The sequence below is a fragment of the Pyxicephalus adspersus genome, chromosome 6 (genome assembly GCF_032062135.1).
Source record: "Pyxicephalus adspersus chromosome 6, UCB_Pads_2.0, whole genome shotgun sequence".
NCBI lineage: Eukaryota > Metazoa > Chordata > Amphibia > Anura > Pyxicephalidae > Pyxicephalus > Pyxicephalus adspersus.
Window position 1 is genome coordinate 104,618,925 of NC_092863.1, and position 16,373 is coordinate 104,635,297.

At 40.5% G+C, this 16,373-nt stretch overlaps 1 protein-coding gene across 1 annotated transcript in view; it reads left to right on the plus strand.

The window, feature by feature from the left end:
• The window catches only part of PHF24 (PHD finger protein 24), a 90,751-nt gene extending 78,562 nt beyond the window's left edge, over positions 1-12,189 (plus strand). Inside the window, exons 5-8 of the mRNA XM_072413586.1 lie at positions 1,039-1,241; positions 1,590-1,756; positions 2,352-2,453; positions 7,344-12,189. Coding sequence (XP_072269687.1) covers positions 1,039-1,241; positions 1,590-1,756; positions 2,352-2,453; positions 7,344-7,440 — 569 coding nt within the window. The 3' untranslated portion in view covers positions 7,441-12,189. The remainder of the gene's footprint in view (positions 1-1,038; positions 1,242-1,589; positions 1,757-2,351; positions 2,454-7,343) is intronic.
• Positions 12,190-16,373: the final 4,184 nt, after the last annotated feature.

Below are 16,373 nucleotides of genomic sequence, written 5' to 3' on the forward strand. Positions count from 1 at the left end.
GACAACTCAACTCCTGGAAATAATTTGCATGATGACGTCTATTAGGATTACTTGTTCTATTATTGATTTGTCATATAGTATTGCGTCTGTGAGGGGTGAATATTGACGACTGTGTTTGAAAATAAATTTACATTGCTAGATGGCGAGATTGGATTTACTGCTTGTAGTGAAATTAACTTTATTTTAATAATAATAGAGTATTTGTTTGTGCTTTTATTTTCTATACGTACATATATTTATATACTATATAAGGCTGAGGGGAACCACCATTGCCCTGCACATCCCTATACCCCTTAGAGGGGATAGATATCTGGTTGTCAACATACTGAGGATGGCTATTGGAATCTACCAACGAATTCTAACATCTTTTTTAGGAGATCCAATATAGAAAAAGATTCCATGTCCCTCCCCATCATGATTGGAACCCCTATCCAATGTTGAGGGGTGGAATAGGGCTTAAATTGGTACAGGAAGGAGGAACCACGCAGTTCCTTTTTCCAGCCAATCGGACTGCATGCCTGGATAGGGGTCTATTAAAATGTAAGGGTACTCTTAGAAAAATTGCACCACATGAAGCTTTAAGGCACCCCAATAATTATATTTAAATTATTCATGCAGTTTCATAGCCTTTTCATTTGCATGAAAAGATCAGTTCCTCTCTGTACAATATTTTTTGTTTTATATTGTAATATGTACAGCACTGCGGTATATTTTGGAGCTATGCAAATGTATAATATTAGTGTGTGACTGTGGGGGGACATTAGAGTGTCAGCTCCTCTGCCCAGAGACTGATTGGACTTGCTCAGTGTTCTCTGTACACCACTGCGGTATATGCCAGAGCTATATAAATGTATAATAATAGTGTGTGCCTGTAGGAGGACATTAGAGTGTCAGCTCTTCTGTACACAGACTGATGGGACTGGCTCGGTTTTCTCTGTACATCACTGCGGTATATGTCAGAGCTATATAAATGTATATTATTAATTTGTTCAGTGCCATTCTATGCACTCACTCCTGCCCTCTACTGTCTATACTCAGAATGTCCGCTGACCCTGGATGACTTCCTTCACTATAAACATCTGGTGAAGCGGCGCCTGCAGGAGAAGCAGCTGAGTGATGAATTGGAAGAACAAGCCACTCTGCAATTCTCCTCCATGGATCCTGAAAAGAAGGGCCAGATAGAATGGGCTGATTTCCTCTCCCATGAGTCTATCTGCCTGTTGCAAAAACTGCGTACCCAGGTGAGCCCACCCTGACTTATGTGTGGATATCACTAGATCAGAATTATTATGTACAGAGTCACTATTTATTAGGTAGGTCTTGCTCCCCTACACTAAAAAATTGATATTTGAGCTTCCATTGCTGATCTCCTTTTGAAAATGCTACCTGTCTGGAAGACCCATTGGCTTCAGAGATTTGTGAGTCAGTATAGAGCCACAGTATAGAGCCATAGAGCCACAATTGGGCCAGGCGTTTGGCTCCAGGGGACTGGACAGTTATTTTAGTTTTACCCGGTGCCGTCCACACCACCCTGTGCAACGCAACTGTGTATAGTCACAATGAACCCTTGCTGTGTTTCTCCCGAACAGAACTCTCTGCTACGACTTTTATCCACCAAGGAGCGGGAGCGAGCCCGTTCTGCCTTCCTGTCCCTGGACCAGGACAATGACCGGCTGATCACCACCAGCGAATGCCGAAAAGCACAGCATGGCTGGTTCCTCAAGCCAGCTAAAGAGGCGGCTTCATGTAATGTAAGGTGAGAGACAATGGCGGTGCCCAGTATACTCTACCATGGTCTAAACTTGTGTACAAGTCACACGTCTTACAATTAGATTCAATCATCTTACAATGACGTCCAATCATTGTCAGCCAATGCTGGGGGCCCCAGCACAGCTAGTTCCTCAAGCAGGCCATGTATGTATGGTAAGAAACAACTACGGTGCTAAATATTCTCCACTGATCCAAATTGGTCTAAAAGTCATCAGGCACCTTAGAATAAGATCATCCAATCATTGTTAGCCAATGCTGGAGGGCCCACCATGGTTGACTCAACATTCTGTCTTCTTTTACAATCCAAAGCCTAACCAATATTAGCCAATTGATGGCCTCCTCCCAGAAATGTTAGTTGCCTGGCTGGAATTCTTAACCCTTGGCTTCAATATTTTCTGAACCATGGACTCAAATAAAAAATCTAGTACAGCAAATCAAGGAAAAGTCAGACAATCTGTAAGATTTACCTGGGTCAGTGAAGCAAGAGGTGGAGCATGGTAGCAAGGCAAACTTGTATTGGAGGCCAGCCATTGCAGCCATACATGGCATGGTCACCATCTGTCTCTCTTCTTCACCATCAGTATTAGCCATGTGGGGCCGATGTCGGAGAGCAGCCCGGCGAGCAGCACCAGTGGAAAAAGCCAGGAGAAGATCCAACTCACCACAGAGTCTGATGACAGCAGGTAAGAGACAACCATACAATGCCAAAAATGTTCTTCAGCAAATCACTAACCATAAACCTTTATTTTCATGTATTTAACCAGGGCATGGGAAAGCCAGGTCACTTAGGGCTCCATCCAGTGGCAGGGTGCCATTTTGGTCTTATGTGCTTATAAACTTTCCAAGCTGTCCTGTGTAGCAAGGCACATTACTCATATTTCTTCTTAATATATGCAGAGTAGCACATAGAAATTTGGTGTAATTGGCATAGCTATTGGTTCAAGCTGATTAGGCATAGAAGGTCTATTCTGACCATTGTTTTATGACACCCTATCCAGGACAAGGATGTGTGCATGAGGAGGAGGATTTGTTGGGTTAGGGAGGAGCTATGATTTATTCAGCAGCTACTGAGCTCTGTAAACAGTTGACTCATCAGAGTTAAACATGGAAAGCAGCTCCACCTGGTGGCCTAATATGAAAATACAACCTAAAAACATCAAAATTTAGAGCATTCTAGATATTGTATTAAAATATATATATTTGTTGTTTAAGGCTTAAGTAAAGAAAAAACATTCCAGATACATAAACGTACAAAACAAAATGTGTGTAAAGTCTCAGAGTTGCATGGTTTTCAGAAAGCAGCTACAATCTGTCCCCTGTCAACAAAAGCCCTGCAGAAAGAACCCTTGCAACCTGTGTGGGTGCAACATTCTATCTGCAGAGGTTTATTATATTGATTGCTGAGTTATAGATGGAAGTCCCCATACAACAAAAGTCCACACTCAGCCCTCTAAACTCAGCAGGAGCCATGCATGACCTCTGTAGAGAGGCCACTGCTTCAACGCAGATCACCAAGGTCCTTTCCTGAAGCATACTGGCAGAAGACATGTTTTCCAATTCATGGACATGCTTGTCCCAAACACCTGATTTTATCTAAAAGTTCAGATGGGTTTTATGTCCCAATCATTCAAAGGTCAGAACATGAACATAACACATAACACAACATAAATTTTTAACAAACACATTTACCTGGGGGCAGTTTATTGAAGGTGCAGAAGGACCATTGGACAAAAGCTTTTTCAGGATCAGAATGAGAGAATGGTGGCGCTACAGGAAGCTGGGATGCCATGCCAATGGGGCCTTCCTATTTGCCCCTTCCCAAATTTGCCCCTGTCCTTCCTTGAGGCATACCTAGGACAAGTGTAATGGAAAACCAAACACATAATTTTAGGTACAGAAGAACTTTCTGTCCTTCCAAAAGTTGGACACAGCCACACAACTTACACCTGCAACCTGTTGGGTTCAACTTAATATCGCATGCTGAATCAGTAAAATAAAATAAATGGGGAAAACATTTCCCGCCTTACTTTTTTTTTTCTAAACCTGTTTCGTGAGTTACATTTATCGTGACTGTAATTACTAGATGTAACGGCTGTGTATGACTGAGCTTTAATTTATGACTGCGTGTTGAAATGTTGTAAAGACCTCGCTACTGCTAAATTATACAGCTCGTAAAAATGTGACTGCTGGAAATGAGAACTTAAATGGAGATCCGTGCCAGACGTGACAGCAGGAAAGAAACTATAAAACAAGGAGATGATAATTGCCACAAGGCAGAGGAAAGACAGATGGCACAGGGTGTGCGGTGTACCTGTTCAGGTGTGGGGTCATGGAGGGAAGATGAGTGAAATTCCCAAAATATGGTAAGCTGGAATTTCTGCAGAAATGGTGGAATAGGTTATAGTCAACGGACAAGTTGGATATATATCTAATAGGTAGTCCCCGAGTTAAGGACATCCAACATACAGACGACTCCTAGATAGGAACAGGGCGTCCCTGCTCGCCCCTGTGCAGGATGGAGGCTTGAAGGGGGAGGGGGCGGTTTGCATGACCTGCAGAAGAAATCTTTTGTTAAACACAGCTGAGGTTGTCGGTGATCTTAAGAGCTGATCTGAGCTGTAACGTCTTATAACACTTTAATGACCAAGAAAAACTCGGCAGTTTCTTTTTGCATATCAAAGCACAGCTTGCTCCAGAAGTTAATGACATGTCTATTTTATACAGTAACTGACACTACCCTGCCTAATAATATGTGAAACATCTGTCCTAATTGCATTTTTTTTAAATATTGTACCTGTTCCGACTTACATACAAATTCAACTTAAGAACAAACCTACAGTCCCTATCTCGTATGTAACCCATGCTACCTGTATATGAAAACTTTATAATGCACCAATATATTACAAATAAATAGGATTTGCAAATTACATACAAGTCAAGAGAATGACAGGGGAGGAAGAGAAAACAATGTCCAATGAAGCTTACAATCTAAGAGGTATGGAAAGTAGTACACAATAGCCGGAGGGGGGGATATAGAATAGTGGCCAACTAGTGATGACGATGGGTAGGCAAGTTTGCAGAGGGGGCTTATTTTAATGTTTGGAAAATAGGTTCAAGTCTTATGGGGTAAAGAAGGGCGTTCCAGAGAGTTGGGCGGCTCTAGAGAAGTAATGGAGCCATGTGTGGGAAGAGGTTATGAGTAAGGTCATCATTACTAGGTCATTGTAGGAGTAGAGATGTGGCTGGAGGCTATTGGTGTATCGGATCAGAATTGTAGGTGAGACAAAAGCCATGAAGTGATTTATAAATGCAGCAGCTTGAATTTGATTCTGAAGTGGAATAGACAGCAGTGTAGAGATTTGCAAAGAAAAGCGCCAGATGAGGAATGGAGGAGAAGAATAACATAGGGAGGAGAATAAAACAAAAAAATAGTTCAGTGGGAGAGGATCTTTTATTAAACCTTCAGGAACAAATATCTAAAATACACAAACTCTCCAAATAACATGATTGGGATGCCTTAAAGATGTGTGTGGTGATATTTTTCAGGGGCTATTTTAAATGTCAGAATAGCAGTAAGCCTAACAGGATTAGTGAGAGAGTTCCAGAGAGTCGGGGCAGCTCTACAGAAGTTATGGAGCCGTGCATGGAAAGAGATTATAGGTGAGGAAGTCATTAGTGGCCAGGGCAGTATATGTATATCAGGTCAGAAATGTAGGTGAGACAAGAACTGTGGGGGCATTTATAGGCAAAACACAGCTTGAATTTGATTCTGATGTGGAAAAGAAGCCAGTCGAAAAAAGGGAAGGATATCATTTTGAAAACAAATCAGCAGCAGAGGGTCTTTTTATTGCCTCTTTGGGGCCAACACTTAAAATACACAAACTTTAGGAACATGAATGGGATGCCTTAAAGCTATATATTCTTTGGTGTTGCTTGCTATGCAAGCTGATATGGATTCCAAGACACAATGAAAACGTACAACACATGCTGATATGTGTTTTATGCATTTTCTTTGATTTCTATTGAAAATGAGTACTCTTAAATCCATGTGGATTAGTTTTAGTCATATTTGAGTAGAATTTAACTGGATTTTCAGTGGAATTTCCACAATGAAATGAAAATGCATTTTCAACCGTACCATCAATTCTGCGTAAATGTTACCCTACAGTACATGGTGCTTTATCTTATGGGGATCATTTAAAGCTATTACTATGTGTGAAGTGGTTCCCCAATAATTTAGCAGAGGACATCAGAAATTCATCATTCATCCTCATTACTCAGCCCTACCTACAGCAGAGTTTCAACCCAGGTATCTAGCCAGTATTGGGGGCATGAAAATGGCTAACAAAGGCAAATCAAATGAAGCCAAAATATCTTTAAAGTAAAAGTAATAAGACCCTAAAAAAGTTTTCACCAGATAATGTCCCTATTTGAAGATATCCCCTGTTCTAGGTTTATCATCAGCACACAAAAAGTTTGATGTATAATTAAAAATAATAAAAGGAAGATTTCTTGTACTCATTGCAGGTCCATAAATTACACCAAGCAGAAAACAAATGAAACGTCACTAAGCCCAACGCGTTTTGCCCATGTAGGGATTCCTCAGGGGAGATTATATGTGGACACAAGGCACATATCATACAGGAGGTTCACATTGGTGGTGTTAAGAGTTTAAAAAGTTTTTTAGAACCTGAAAACAGAAAACTTAGGCTGATGATAGATGGTGACCTGGGTCAGTCTCTCTTGCCATTAAATCCTTTGCTTGGCGGTCTATATTATATGAGGAGATGCAGCCCTATTGGGGGGACCTAACCTTTCTTCCACCTATTAAGCAATTTGTACATTTTAAAAATAAACACCAGTAAGTTCTATAGATTGCTTTGGGAAACAGCTGGATGATTTCTAGAAGCACAGAATATAACTGGGGATTAAAGCTTTAAGGTAAAGATACCAGAGACTGCTGATCCAGGGAACATCCGATTGCCTCATGGAATCAGGAAGGAATTTTTTTTCGCTGTTGGAGCAAATTGTACCCGGGTTTTTTTTTTGCCTTCCTCTGGACCAATTATGTCTATAGGGTTTCCCTAGTGGTTGAACTTGATGGACTTGATGTGTCAACCCGACTGACTATATGTAACACTTGATCTCAATAATTATGGAAGGGGTCCAAATACTTTTTGTCAAATTGGCAGGCGTGATGGTCAGCAGTCCACGAACCCTTGGCCATGTTGTGTCGTCTTCTTTTAGAACCATGTCAACTCTAAAGCCTTGTAAATTTGGAAAGAAAATGTGGTTGGGCTGGTCCCTGATTCACATAAGGAAGTTGTCTCCAGGTTTTACATAAAAGAACTCAACAAAGCAAAGTTCACATCATTATAGGATGAACCTGGAACATTTTTTGTGTTAGGAAAGGGTGCTCATGACTAAGTAATGCTCCATGGTAGCTATGTTACCTGAATTCTCTTTCACATCAACATCCAAGTTCCAACTCCAAATCACGCGTTACACAATTGTAGATACAAATGTAACTACTCTTTATATATCACCGTTTTTACCATCTTTCTTTCTTACAGACAAGTGAACTGGGACACGTTCCTGAAGGAGAATGTTATCTTCATTCTTGCTGCTCGGCCAAACAGTTCTGCCATCCACCTAAAGCCATCAATATAAACAACCAGAGGCAGAGTCATTGCCAACCAGAAGACCCTGCCTGCCTGCGGTTCGTTGTATGACATAATGCGAGGAATGCGTGTTATAGCTGAACGAGACTCTATCAAGCTGACCTGAAAAGAACAAGAAGATTGATTTGTCCAAAAATTGTCTTCCCTTATGAGCCCTCTTCCCAATGACTGTATTTTTATGACAACCAAGATCCAAATGATAGCTGTAGATATTGGATGGACTTTCTGAAGACTTCCATCCGGCGACATCACCAGGTTTGGAGTTTACGAACAGTGTCCCCCGTTATTTATTTACCTGAATATCAAGGACCAGGGTAGAAAAAGAAGACTTTACATGTGCTAATCCTATGATTAAGGCTTTTCCCTAACCTTTTGGAATTTACTCTTTTGTCATGAGTCTCAGTAAAAGAATTGCTAATTTTGGGGATGACGTCATTCTAAACATGATTTATGCTGAGTCTATTGTAGTTTTGCAATTTTTGTTTCCAGCTGTAAAAAAAAAACTGTTTAATGAAATGTTTGTATATGTAACAAAAGGGATTTACAATTTTTTTGTTTTGTCTTATCATGGGCAGGCCTCTATTTCTGCAAAACTACTGCATTTTCTAAGTAGTTTCCAAGTGCACACATATACAAAGACCTTTTATTGACTGTTATCATCATCACCATTCTGCTTATATCATTAAAGCTAACTAGGCTAATTCAGGCTCAGCCATTTACCTTCTTTGGGTATCCCAATGTTTTATGGGTCTACTGGGAAAATAAAATCCCACTGGGTTTCAAATTGACCTTTATGTTAGCCTTAAGGTGGATTTAAGGTGGATATGATGTCCAACCCATGTCACTTGTCATTCCAAAGGGTCTACCCTGAAGAGCATATAGATCCCAAAGACTCTTACCCTTCCCACAGACCATTGTTTTTGGGCAGAGGGTCTCGTTGTTGCTGCTTGTACTTGTTTCAGTCATTACCCAGAGCTCTTAATCATAGAAGAAGACGGGACAGTGGTATGACCCTTTAAACGGAAGTCTTGTCCTAAAAGTCTAGTCTTGCTTCCCTGCCAAAGACAAGTCCAACCAAACGATAGCCTTTGAAAACTGCTTCTCGGTCTTATAGTCTAACATACCTGAGATTAAGGAATTCTCCAGCAGAAAGCATTGATAGAACACCATTGCTTCAGATTCCCAATGTGCATCTACCATCTGCTCAAAGTTGGAGTTTACATTTGGATGGTGCCAAAAGGAGAAGGATTGTGATTCATTGTATGATATTAAAATCCAATTGAAGTTTTGTGAATATCAAAACTGGTTTAAATGATTTAAATTTGCTAACCTGAAAACCACTCTGTCTATTTTTCCTTTTTGCTTTTAGGCTGTCTGACATACATGGGGAATATTTGATCTTGTGGTTATAAAGCATCAGATTGTTGTGCCATCAATCAAGGCAAAGCAAAATCAATGACGAGCTCCAGACAGCAGTATTTGGATTGCTCTGAGTATGGAAGGACACAACTTCTGCATGGATTTTTATTCATGCTTGTAACTCTAATTGTAGGATTAACTCCTTCATTTGTATTCCTTTAGGGAAATATTGAATTTGAATATTTGTAGACAGTTCAAGTAGTGAATTTATTCCAAGAAAGTCCTTTCTTCTGTGCATGTTGCAGGTCATAATTATTTACACAGAATAGACTTAGTTTATTTATGAAGATTCACCCAAATTTTGACTGGAGAAGATAGATCGTGGGTGATCCAGCAAATCTGCAATGGATTTCTTAATATTCATTTTCTATTTACAGATATTTTTAATCCTGGATCAGATTCATCCCAGGTTTGCTGGATCATCCAGGTTCTCCCAAGATAGTCTACTTGATTCATAGATTTTTTTATTAAATCCAGTATGGGTAAATCTTGGGTGAAAACATTTACAAATGGAACCCTTTTTATGTGTTGTACATTCGTCAATGTCTAGATTTTCTAAATACATTGGCCTATCCATTGTTATCTTCCAAGTACTGTACATTCCCATGTTAATTTGCTCACAAAAAATATACAAGTACTTTTGATGAGCCAATTCACTATTGGAATTGTTGATATTGTATATGGATGAAGAAATTGGAGTTCCCCAAGACAAGAAGGCAATTTAACCACATAATTTTAATATATTCCCACTCTACTAAATAAAGTGGTGACGTTCTGTTGTAAGTTTCTGTCTTTGCCCCTTTGGCTGGACAAACACTTTGTACCCATTCAGAGCCTTAAATGTAAAGCCTAAATCCAACCCAAACCCTAACCTCAATATTTCCTAATATAAACCATTACCCTGGCTGATCACCTGGTTCTTACCCCAAGCCAGTCAAAATGCATGTTGTCACTGATTATGAAGAATATATTTTCAGGACAGAAATTATTATTGGTAATTTTATTCTATACTGATTTGGATGACTTTTATTCTACTGAATAATTCCATGCAGATCTCTCTGTTTTGCAAAGAAACAAACAATTAAGCCAGGCAAACCCAGGCAATTGTTCATGAATAATTTGGAAATTTTTCACAGACTGAAAAAAAATAAGTGCAGTATGTTCAGGGAGATGAAATATGATTATTTCCCTAATTATGATTCCTTAGATTTACGTCCATGGCAACACAAGCAGCAAAAATATCACAAAGAAAAAAAAAAGCTTTAATATCCATTTATGCCATCATACCCTTCACATTCCTTTCCTGCACATACTACCCAATGGCATACCCTCCACATTCCTCCTCTGTTCACCCGGCCCAGTGTCATACACTCCACATATCCTGTATATATAGTCCGCTGTGATACCCTTCAAACTCCTCACCTACACATATTACCCCCGGCATACCCTCTACACTTCTATCCTGAATATATTGTCCATTGTGATACCCTCAACAGTCCTATCCTGCACGTATTACCCATTGCCATACTCACCACACTCCTTTCCTGAATATGATGCCATTCGACCACCCACACTCCATTCCTGCACATACTAGCCCCTGGCATACCCTATATCCTGCATATACTGTCCACCACCATACCCATTACACTCCACCCCTAAACACACTGCCCTTTACCAAACCTTCCACACTCCTCTCCTGCACATACAACCCGCTGTCATACCTTCTACACTTTTATCCTGCATACATTGTCCACTGTGATCCCCCCACAATCCTATCATGCACATGTTACCCACCACCATAGCCACACACTCCTCTCTGACCATACTGCCCTCCAGCACACCCTTTACACTTCTCCCCATCACATACTCCCCACTATCGTAACCTCTATACACTTTAAATCTGAACATACTACCCCCTGCCACACCGTCCACAGGGTCTTCTTCTTCACATACTACCCACTGTAAAAAACACCTCACTCTTCTCCTGAGCAAACTGCCCTGCTAATATACCATCCACACTCTGCGCATAATACTCACTGTGATACCCTCTATATATTTCCTGACTATATTTTCCACTGCCATACCCTCCACACTCCTCTCCTATACTCACTGCCCTTCTACAATACCCTCCACACTCCTCTCCTGCACCTACTACCCATTGTAATACCCTCTACACTCTTCTCTCTCAAATACTACCCACTGTCATAATCCCTTCACTTCTATTCTACGTATACTGTCCACTGTAATAGTTTTCAAACTCCTATCCTCTGCATATTGTCCACTAGGCTCCTCTCCTGAATAAACTGCCCTGCTAACATACCATCCACACTCTTTTCCTGCACATAATACCCACTGGTAGACCCTCTATATATCTTTCCTGATTATATTTTACACTGTGATACCATCCACAGTTCTATCCTGCACATATTGCTCACTACCATACTCACCACACTCCTCTCCTAAACATTCTGCCCTTCTACAATACCCTCCACACTCCTCTCCTGCACCTACTACCCATTGTCATCATCTCTACACTTCTATTCTACATATACCGTTCACTGTAATAGTCCCCAAACTCCTATCCTCTGCATATTGTCCACCACACTCCTCTCCTGCACATGCTACTCACTTTTATACCCTATACACTTCTAACCAGCGTATATTGTCCTCTTTTACACATATTTCCCACCACCATAGCCATTACACTCCTTCCCTGAATGTAGTACCCTCCATACCCAATGCACACTTGCGCACACTATCTGCTGCAAAACCTTCCACACTTCCACCCTGCACACGCTGCCTACCAAAACATCTTTGGCTGGAATTCTGATAAAGTTAAATTATTTTTTTGCAGCTTTATTATGAGTATCTCTCTGAACAATTTCAAGAAGACAACTTATACCTTCCATGAGCATCATGTGACCATTACCAAGACTTTGATCACGTAATCTGAACCTACGGATTCCGGGAATGCTTACAGCATAAAATCGTAACGTCTCCATCTCTTTCATTCACTTTTCACTCACAGCAGTAAATATTTGAATTTGCATCCCTAGATTTAGGTTCTGGTGTGAGAGACAACCGATGTAGCTTTGGCCTAAAATATCCTTTCTGTAAGAGCAATTTTTTCATGTAGCCGAAATGTTTCTGTCTTCAGTCAGATCTACACTTTAGTTTCTGCTGGTGATTCTCAGATTTGTTTATGTATGAACTGTGTAGCATTGGGGATATAGCTGGATGTAACAGAGTCAGCACTGGACTTTCTGTGGAATCTACTGTTTATTTTACAATAAAATGGCGCCTTATGTGAAGCACACAACCTGTAAGTTGTCTGTGTTTTGTTGATTAACACAAAAGACCCCTCTCACCCTAAGGGTCAAATACTGAGTACTTACTCACCCCAGAAACATGGGGCAAATTCAGCCAACCAATGGACTTTAAAATTGCTGCAAATCCCAGTGTCCAATGGTTCTACAATCGTCAATGTATGTATATATATATGAATATATATATATATATATATATATAGAATTCTCATTGAACAATGATTATCTATACCCTGTTATTTTTTACTTCCTTTGAGCAGAAAGGGGCACAAACAATTATTACTAGTATAATGTATTTCTATAGCACCAACCTAATAGATATCGCTATACGGTTCATAGTCATGTCACTGTCCTCATAGGCGCTCACAATCAAATATCCCTACCACAGGCATAGTCTAATGTTCCTAACACTTTCTGTCGCTTGTTTTGATGCTATGTTTGGAGGTATGTTACTGGAATGTGGGAAGAAAACTGCAGTGCCTGGAGGAAACTAATGCAAACATACGGAGAACATGGTCCATGCGGGGGCCTCTTCCTCGCTAAAGCACAGTATTTACCCTGGGCATGCCTGCTCTCCCAAGTTTTATGAGTTTCACCCATCCCGTCAACCTATCTGGAAATAGCCTCTTAATCATCCCCGGCTATTAAGCTAGCTCAGACACAGCACTGAGCGTTCGTGCAACACGTCTCCACTTGTGCCAAGCCCCTAGCTCTCCTGAGCAGTTCCTCTACCGCTGCTGTTGAATGTTCTCCCTATCCAGCTCCTGTGTTAACCCTTTTTTGCCTAGTCTGGTGTTTCCCTGCCTGTTCCCTTGTGCTGTTCCAGTGTTCCTCTGTGTCTTTGGTCTCCATGGTCTTCTGTGTCACCTGTGCCTCCTGTAGCTTCCAGTGTCTCCTGTGTTCCCTGTGTCTGCGGTGGCCCCCGTGTAACTGGTGTCTATTTCCTGGATCCTGGTATTTGACCCCTGGCTTGTGACCTGACCTCTCTTGCTTGCTGCCTACATCGACCCGGCCTTCTTTGACAATTCTTCTCCAGTGGGTCTTCTACAGTAAGTCCATTTCAGTCAGGTGAGTCTTATTTAGTTAGTCTTTCCCAGTGAGTCTTCTTCAGTTAATCTTCTCCAGTGCTTCTTCTCTAGTGAGGCCTGTCCAGTTAATCTCCTTCAGTGAATATGCTTCAGTGAATCTTTTTCTTTGAGTCTTCTCAAGTAAGTCTTCTTTGGTGAGCTTTCTTCAGTGACTCTTCTCCGATTCTTCTTCCTTTAGTAAATCTTCCCTATTGTGTTTTCTTCTCTGATCAGGCCTCTCCAGTGAAACCTCTTCTGTAAGTCCTCTCTAGTGAGTCCTCTTAAGTGAATCATCTCTAGTGAGTCTTTTTCAGTAAATCTTCATCTTCCATTAGTGAGTCTTCTCTAGCACGTTTGGTCTAGTGAGGTCTCTTCAGTGAATCTTCTTCACTAAGTCTTCCTTGGTGAGTTTTCTTTAGCGAGACCTCTTCAGTGAATCTTTTTCTGTTAGTCTAGTTAATATTTTTGAGACTTTTCTAGAGATTACTTCAGGTAATTTTCTTTAATGGATCTTGTCCATTTAAATTCCAAGTCTTCTCCAGTGCTCCTTCTCTGCTGGTTTTGAATATTGGGTGAGTACATTTATTCCACTGTTTGAGCTTATTTCAACTGATTAGATCTTCTTGCAATCTTGTTTTTCTATTCATAGTCTTGTTCCCAGTCCAACTTTTACAGCCATACATGGCTCTTGGAAAGTCTATCGCTTGAAAATATACGTCCAGAGCATTTTTTGTACATTGCATTTGTATTTGTAATGATCATCAGAACAAATAAAATGGAGAAAATTGGGGAAACAGCAATAATGCTTGATAAAGGGTTTAACTCTTTCTTACTTTATCCAAATCTAAAGAATTAATTATGTGTTTCCACACTTTCCTTTCCTTCAAGCCCAGGATGGTAAAATGTGGGTCTTCTCCACTTCTTCCCCATCTATTTGCGGAGACTTCATCAGAATGAATGATAAAAAAAAAACCAAGGGGTCCCATAGGGTGGTGAAGGACCTCTTTGAGAATGGAGCATTCCTTGAGATGGTTTATTATTTTTCCTAATATTTCATGCACATGGCCAGCTTTGGGTGGAAGCTTTGGATTGACTGGGGCAGCAAATGTTCCATCACTGCAAAGCCCAAAAGTTATTCTCAGGAGAGATAAAGAAGAGGAAATTGTGTCACTCTATCCGCTCTCCAAAGATCTCAAAGGTTTATCATTTCAATTTGGTGAAAACAGAAACACATAACATCGGAGAAATGGCACCTTACACACAACCTACCAAAACATCTCCAAATCCATCTTCAGCTGTTCCAAATCATTTTTTTTTGTTCGACAGTTTTATAATCATATATTCACAGTGACTGGAGCTTCAACCTCTGGCCTTCCCTTCAGCCTCCTCTCCTGGGCTGAGCCCCTCACAATGTACATTGAATAGTCATAAAGAGTCTGCCTTATTTTCTGGCTGAAGTTTTGACGGTTAAAGCTCTTTAAATTGATTGTGTTGTCTTGTCAATGTTTTTCAATCACTATACACTATAGATCAGTGTGATATATAATATTGTATCAACTTTTGATGTACGGACTATGTTTCTGCCCGTATTGCAGCACTTCACAATGGCGACACCATACAGTCCATGAGTTGGCTGACCCCCCGACAACAATACACTCTTCATGTGTCTGATCTCTTACAGGTGTTACAGTGTATGTAGGGGTACAATAATACAAATCACAACAAAATGGTCCATTACCCTGCAGAATAGAATAGTACCTGTTGATCTGCTACACTGAAAAGTACACATTGGTCTGCTATGAGTTCATTGGTTTGATAATACACAGTTTTTTGTGGACTGAATAGAAAGCTTAACTATTTGTGCTGTCTTCATGTTTAAAGCATTGGAGAACTAATCAGGTTTATTTGGGATGATTTATTAAAGGAATCTAGACTGATCACTTACCACCTTGGAAGAGATAATTTACTTAACCTAGTGAATGCGATAAGATTTCACTTTGCAAATAATACCCAAACACATGCATGGAAATGTATTTTTCCATTGGATGGGTAAAGTTGGAAGAGTGTCATCTTATTTGCAGAGCTAAGTGAATTATCTCCTGCAAAAGGATAAGCTACTTTGCTATGTGAAGAGCCTATATTCCTTTAGTAATAATAGTTAGTAGTTCAGTAGGGTTGAGGCCAGGGCTCTGTGTAGGACACTCAAGTTCCTCAACACCAAACTGGTGATCCCATGTCCTTATGGAGCTGGCTTTGTACCCCGGGGTGGAGTCATGGGGGAACAGAAAAGGATTTCCACCCAACTGTGACCACAAGGCTGGAAGAGCACAATTGTCTACAAAATCTTTGCATGATGTATTATTAAAACTGAACTGGGGGCACCTCAACTCACTTGGAGGGGTCACCATACCTTTGCCCATATAATATCATTGGCTCCCGCAATTCAGATGCCGAGGGAAGTTTGCCAGATGCATTTCTGACTTGCTGACTCATTTCAGGTGAACAGAAGTCTCTCTGCCATTTTAATTATTCCTAAACAAGAATGTGGAAATCCCAAAAACACTCTACAATTCCATTTAAATGGATACCTTTTAATCCTCTATTGCTTATCTATATGAGACACTAGGGGTTATTTGATGCACTTATTACTGCTCTCATTAATTCAGCAGCTTGTAAGAAGTGTATGAGATAATTAACTTCGTATCAAACGGCATTAATTGACCATTAACTGGTGCTCTCCGCATCCCTTGGCTGCTCGTAAAGTCGGTGTCATACTGAAAGAACTCTAATTCTTTCATTATCAGGGTTTATAGCATGTCTCAAACCATGGATAGAGTGGAGAAGAGTTAAAATGTTTTGTCCAGGGATTCTATCCATGAGTCACACCAATGGGGGAGATTTTCCCAAACTTTCTGGTGACAAGAGTAAAAGAAACACGGCTCACCATTTCTGCTGGGACAAAGAGCCTTCATCAAGTCTTGACACGTACCAAATCGAGATACTACTTTGCATTCTCTGACTTCGCTAACTTTGTCAAAGTGCTAGAGAGAGAAGTACTAACTGCACTTGTTTCTAACTAGGAGACCAAGTCTGGGCCCCATGCTAGGGGC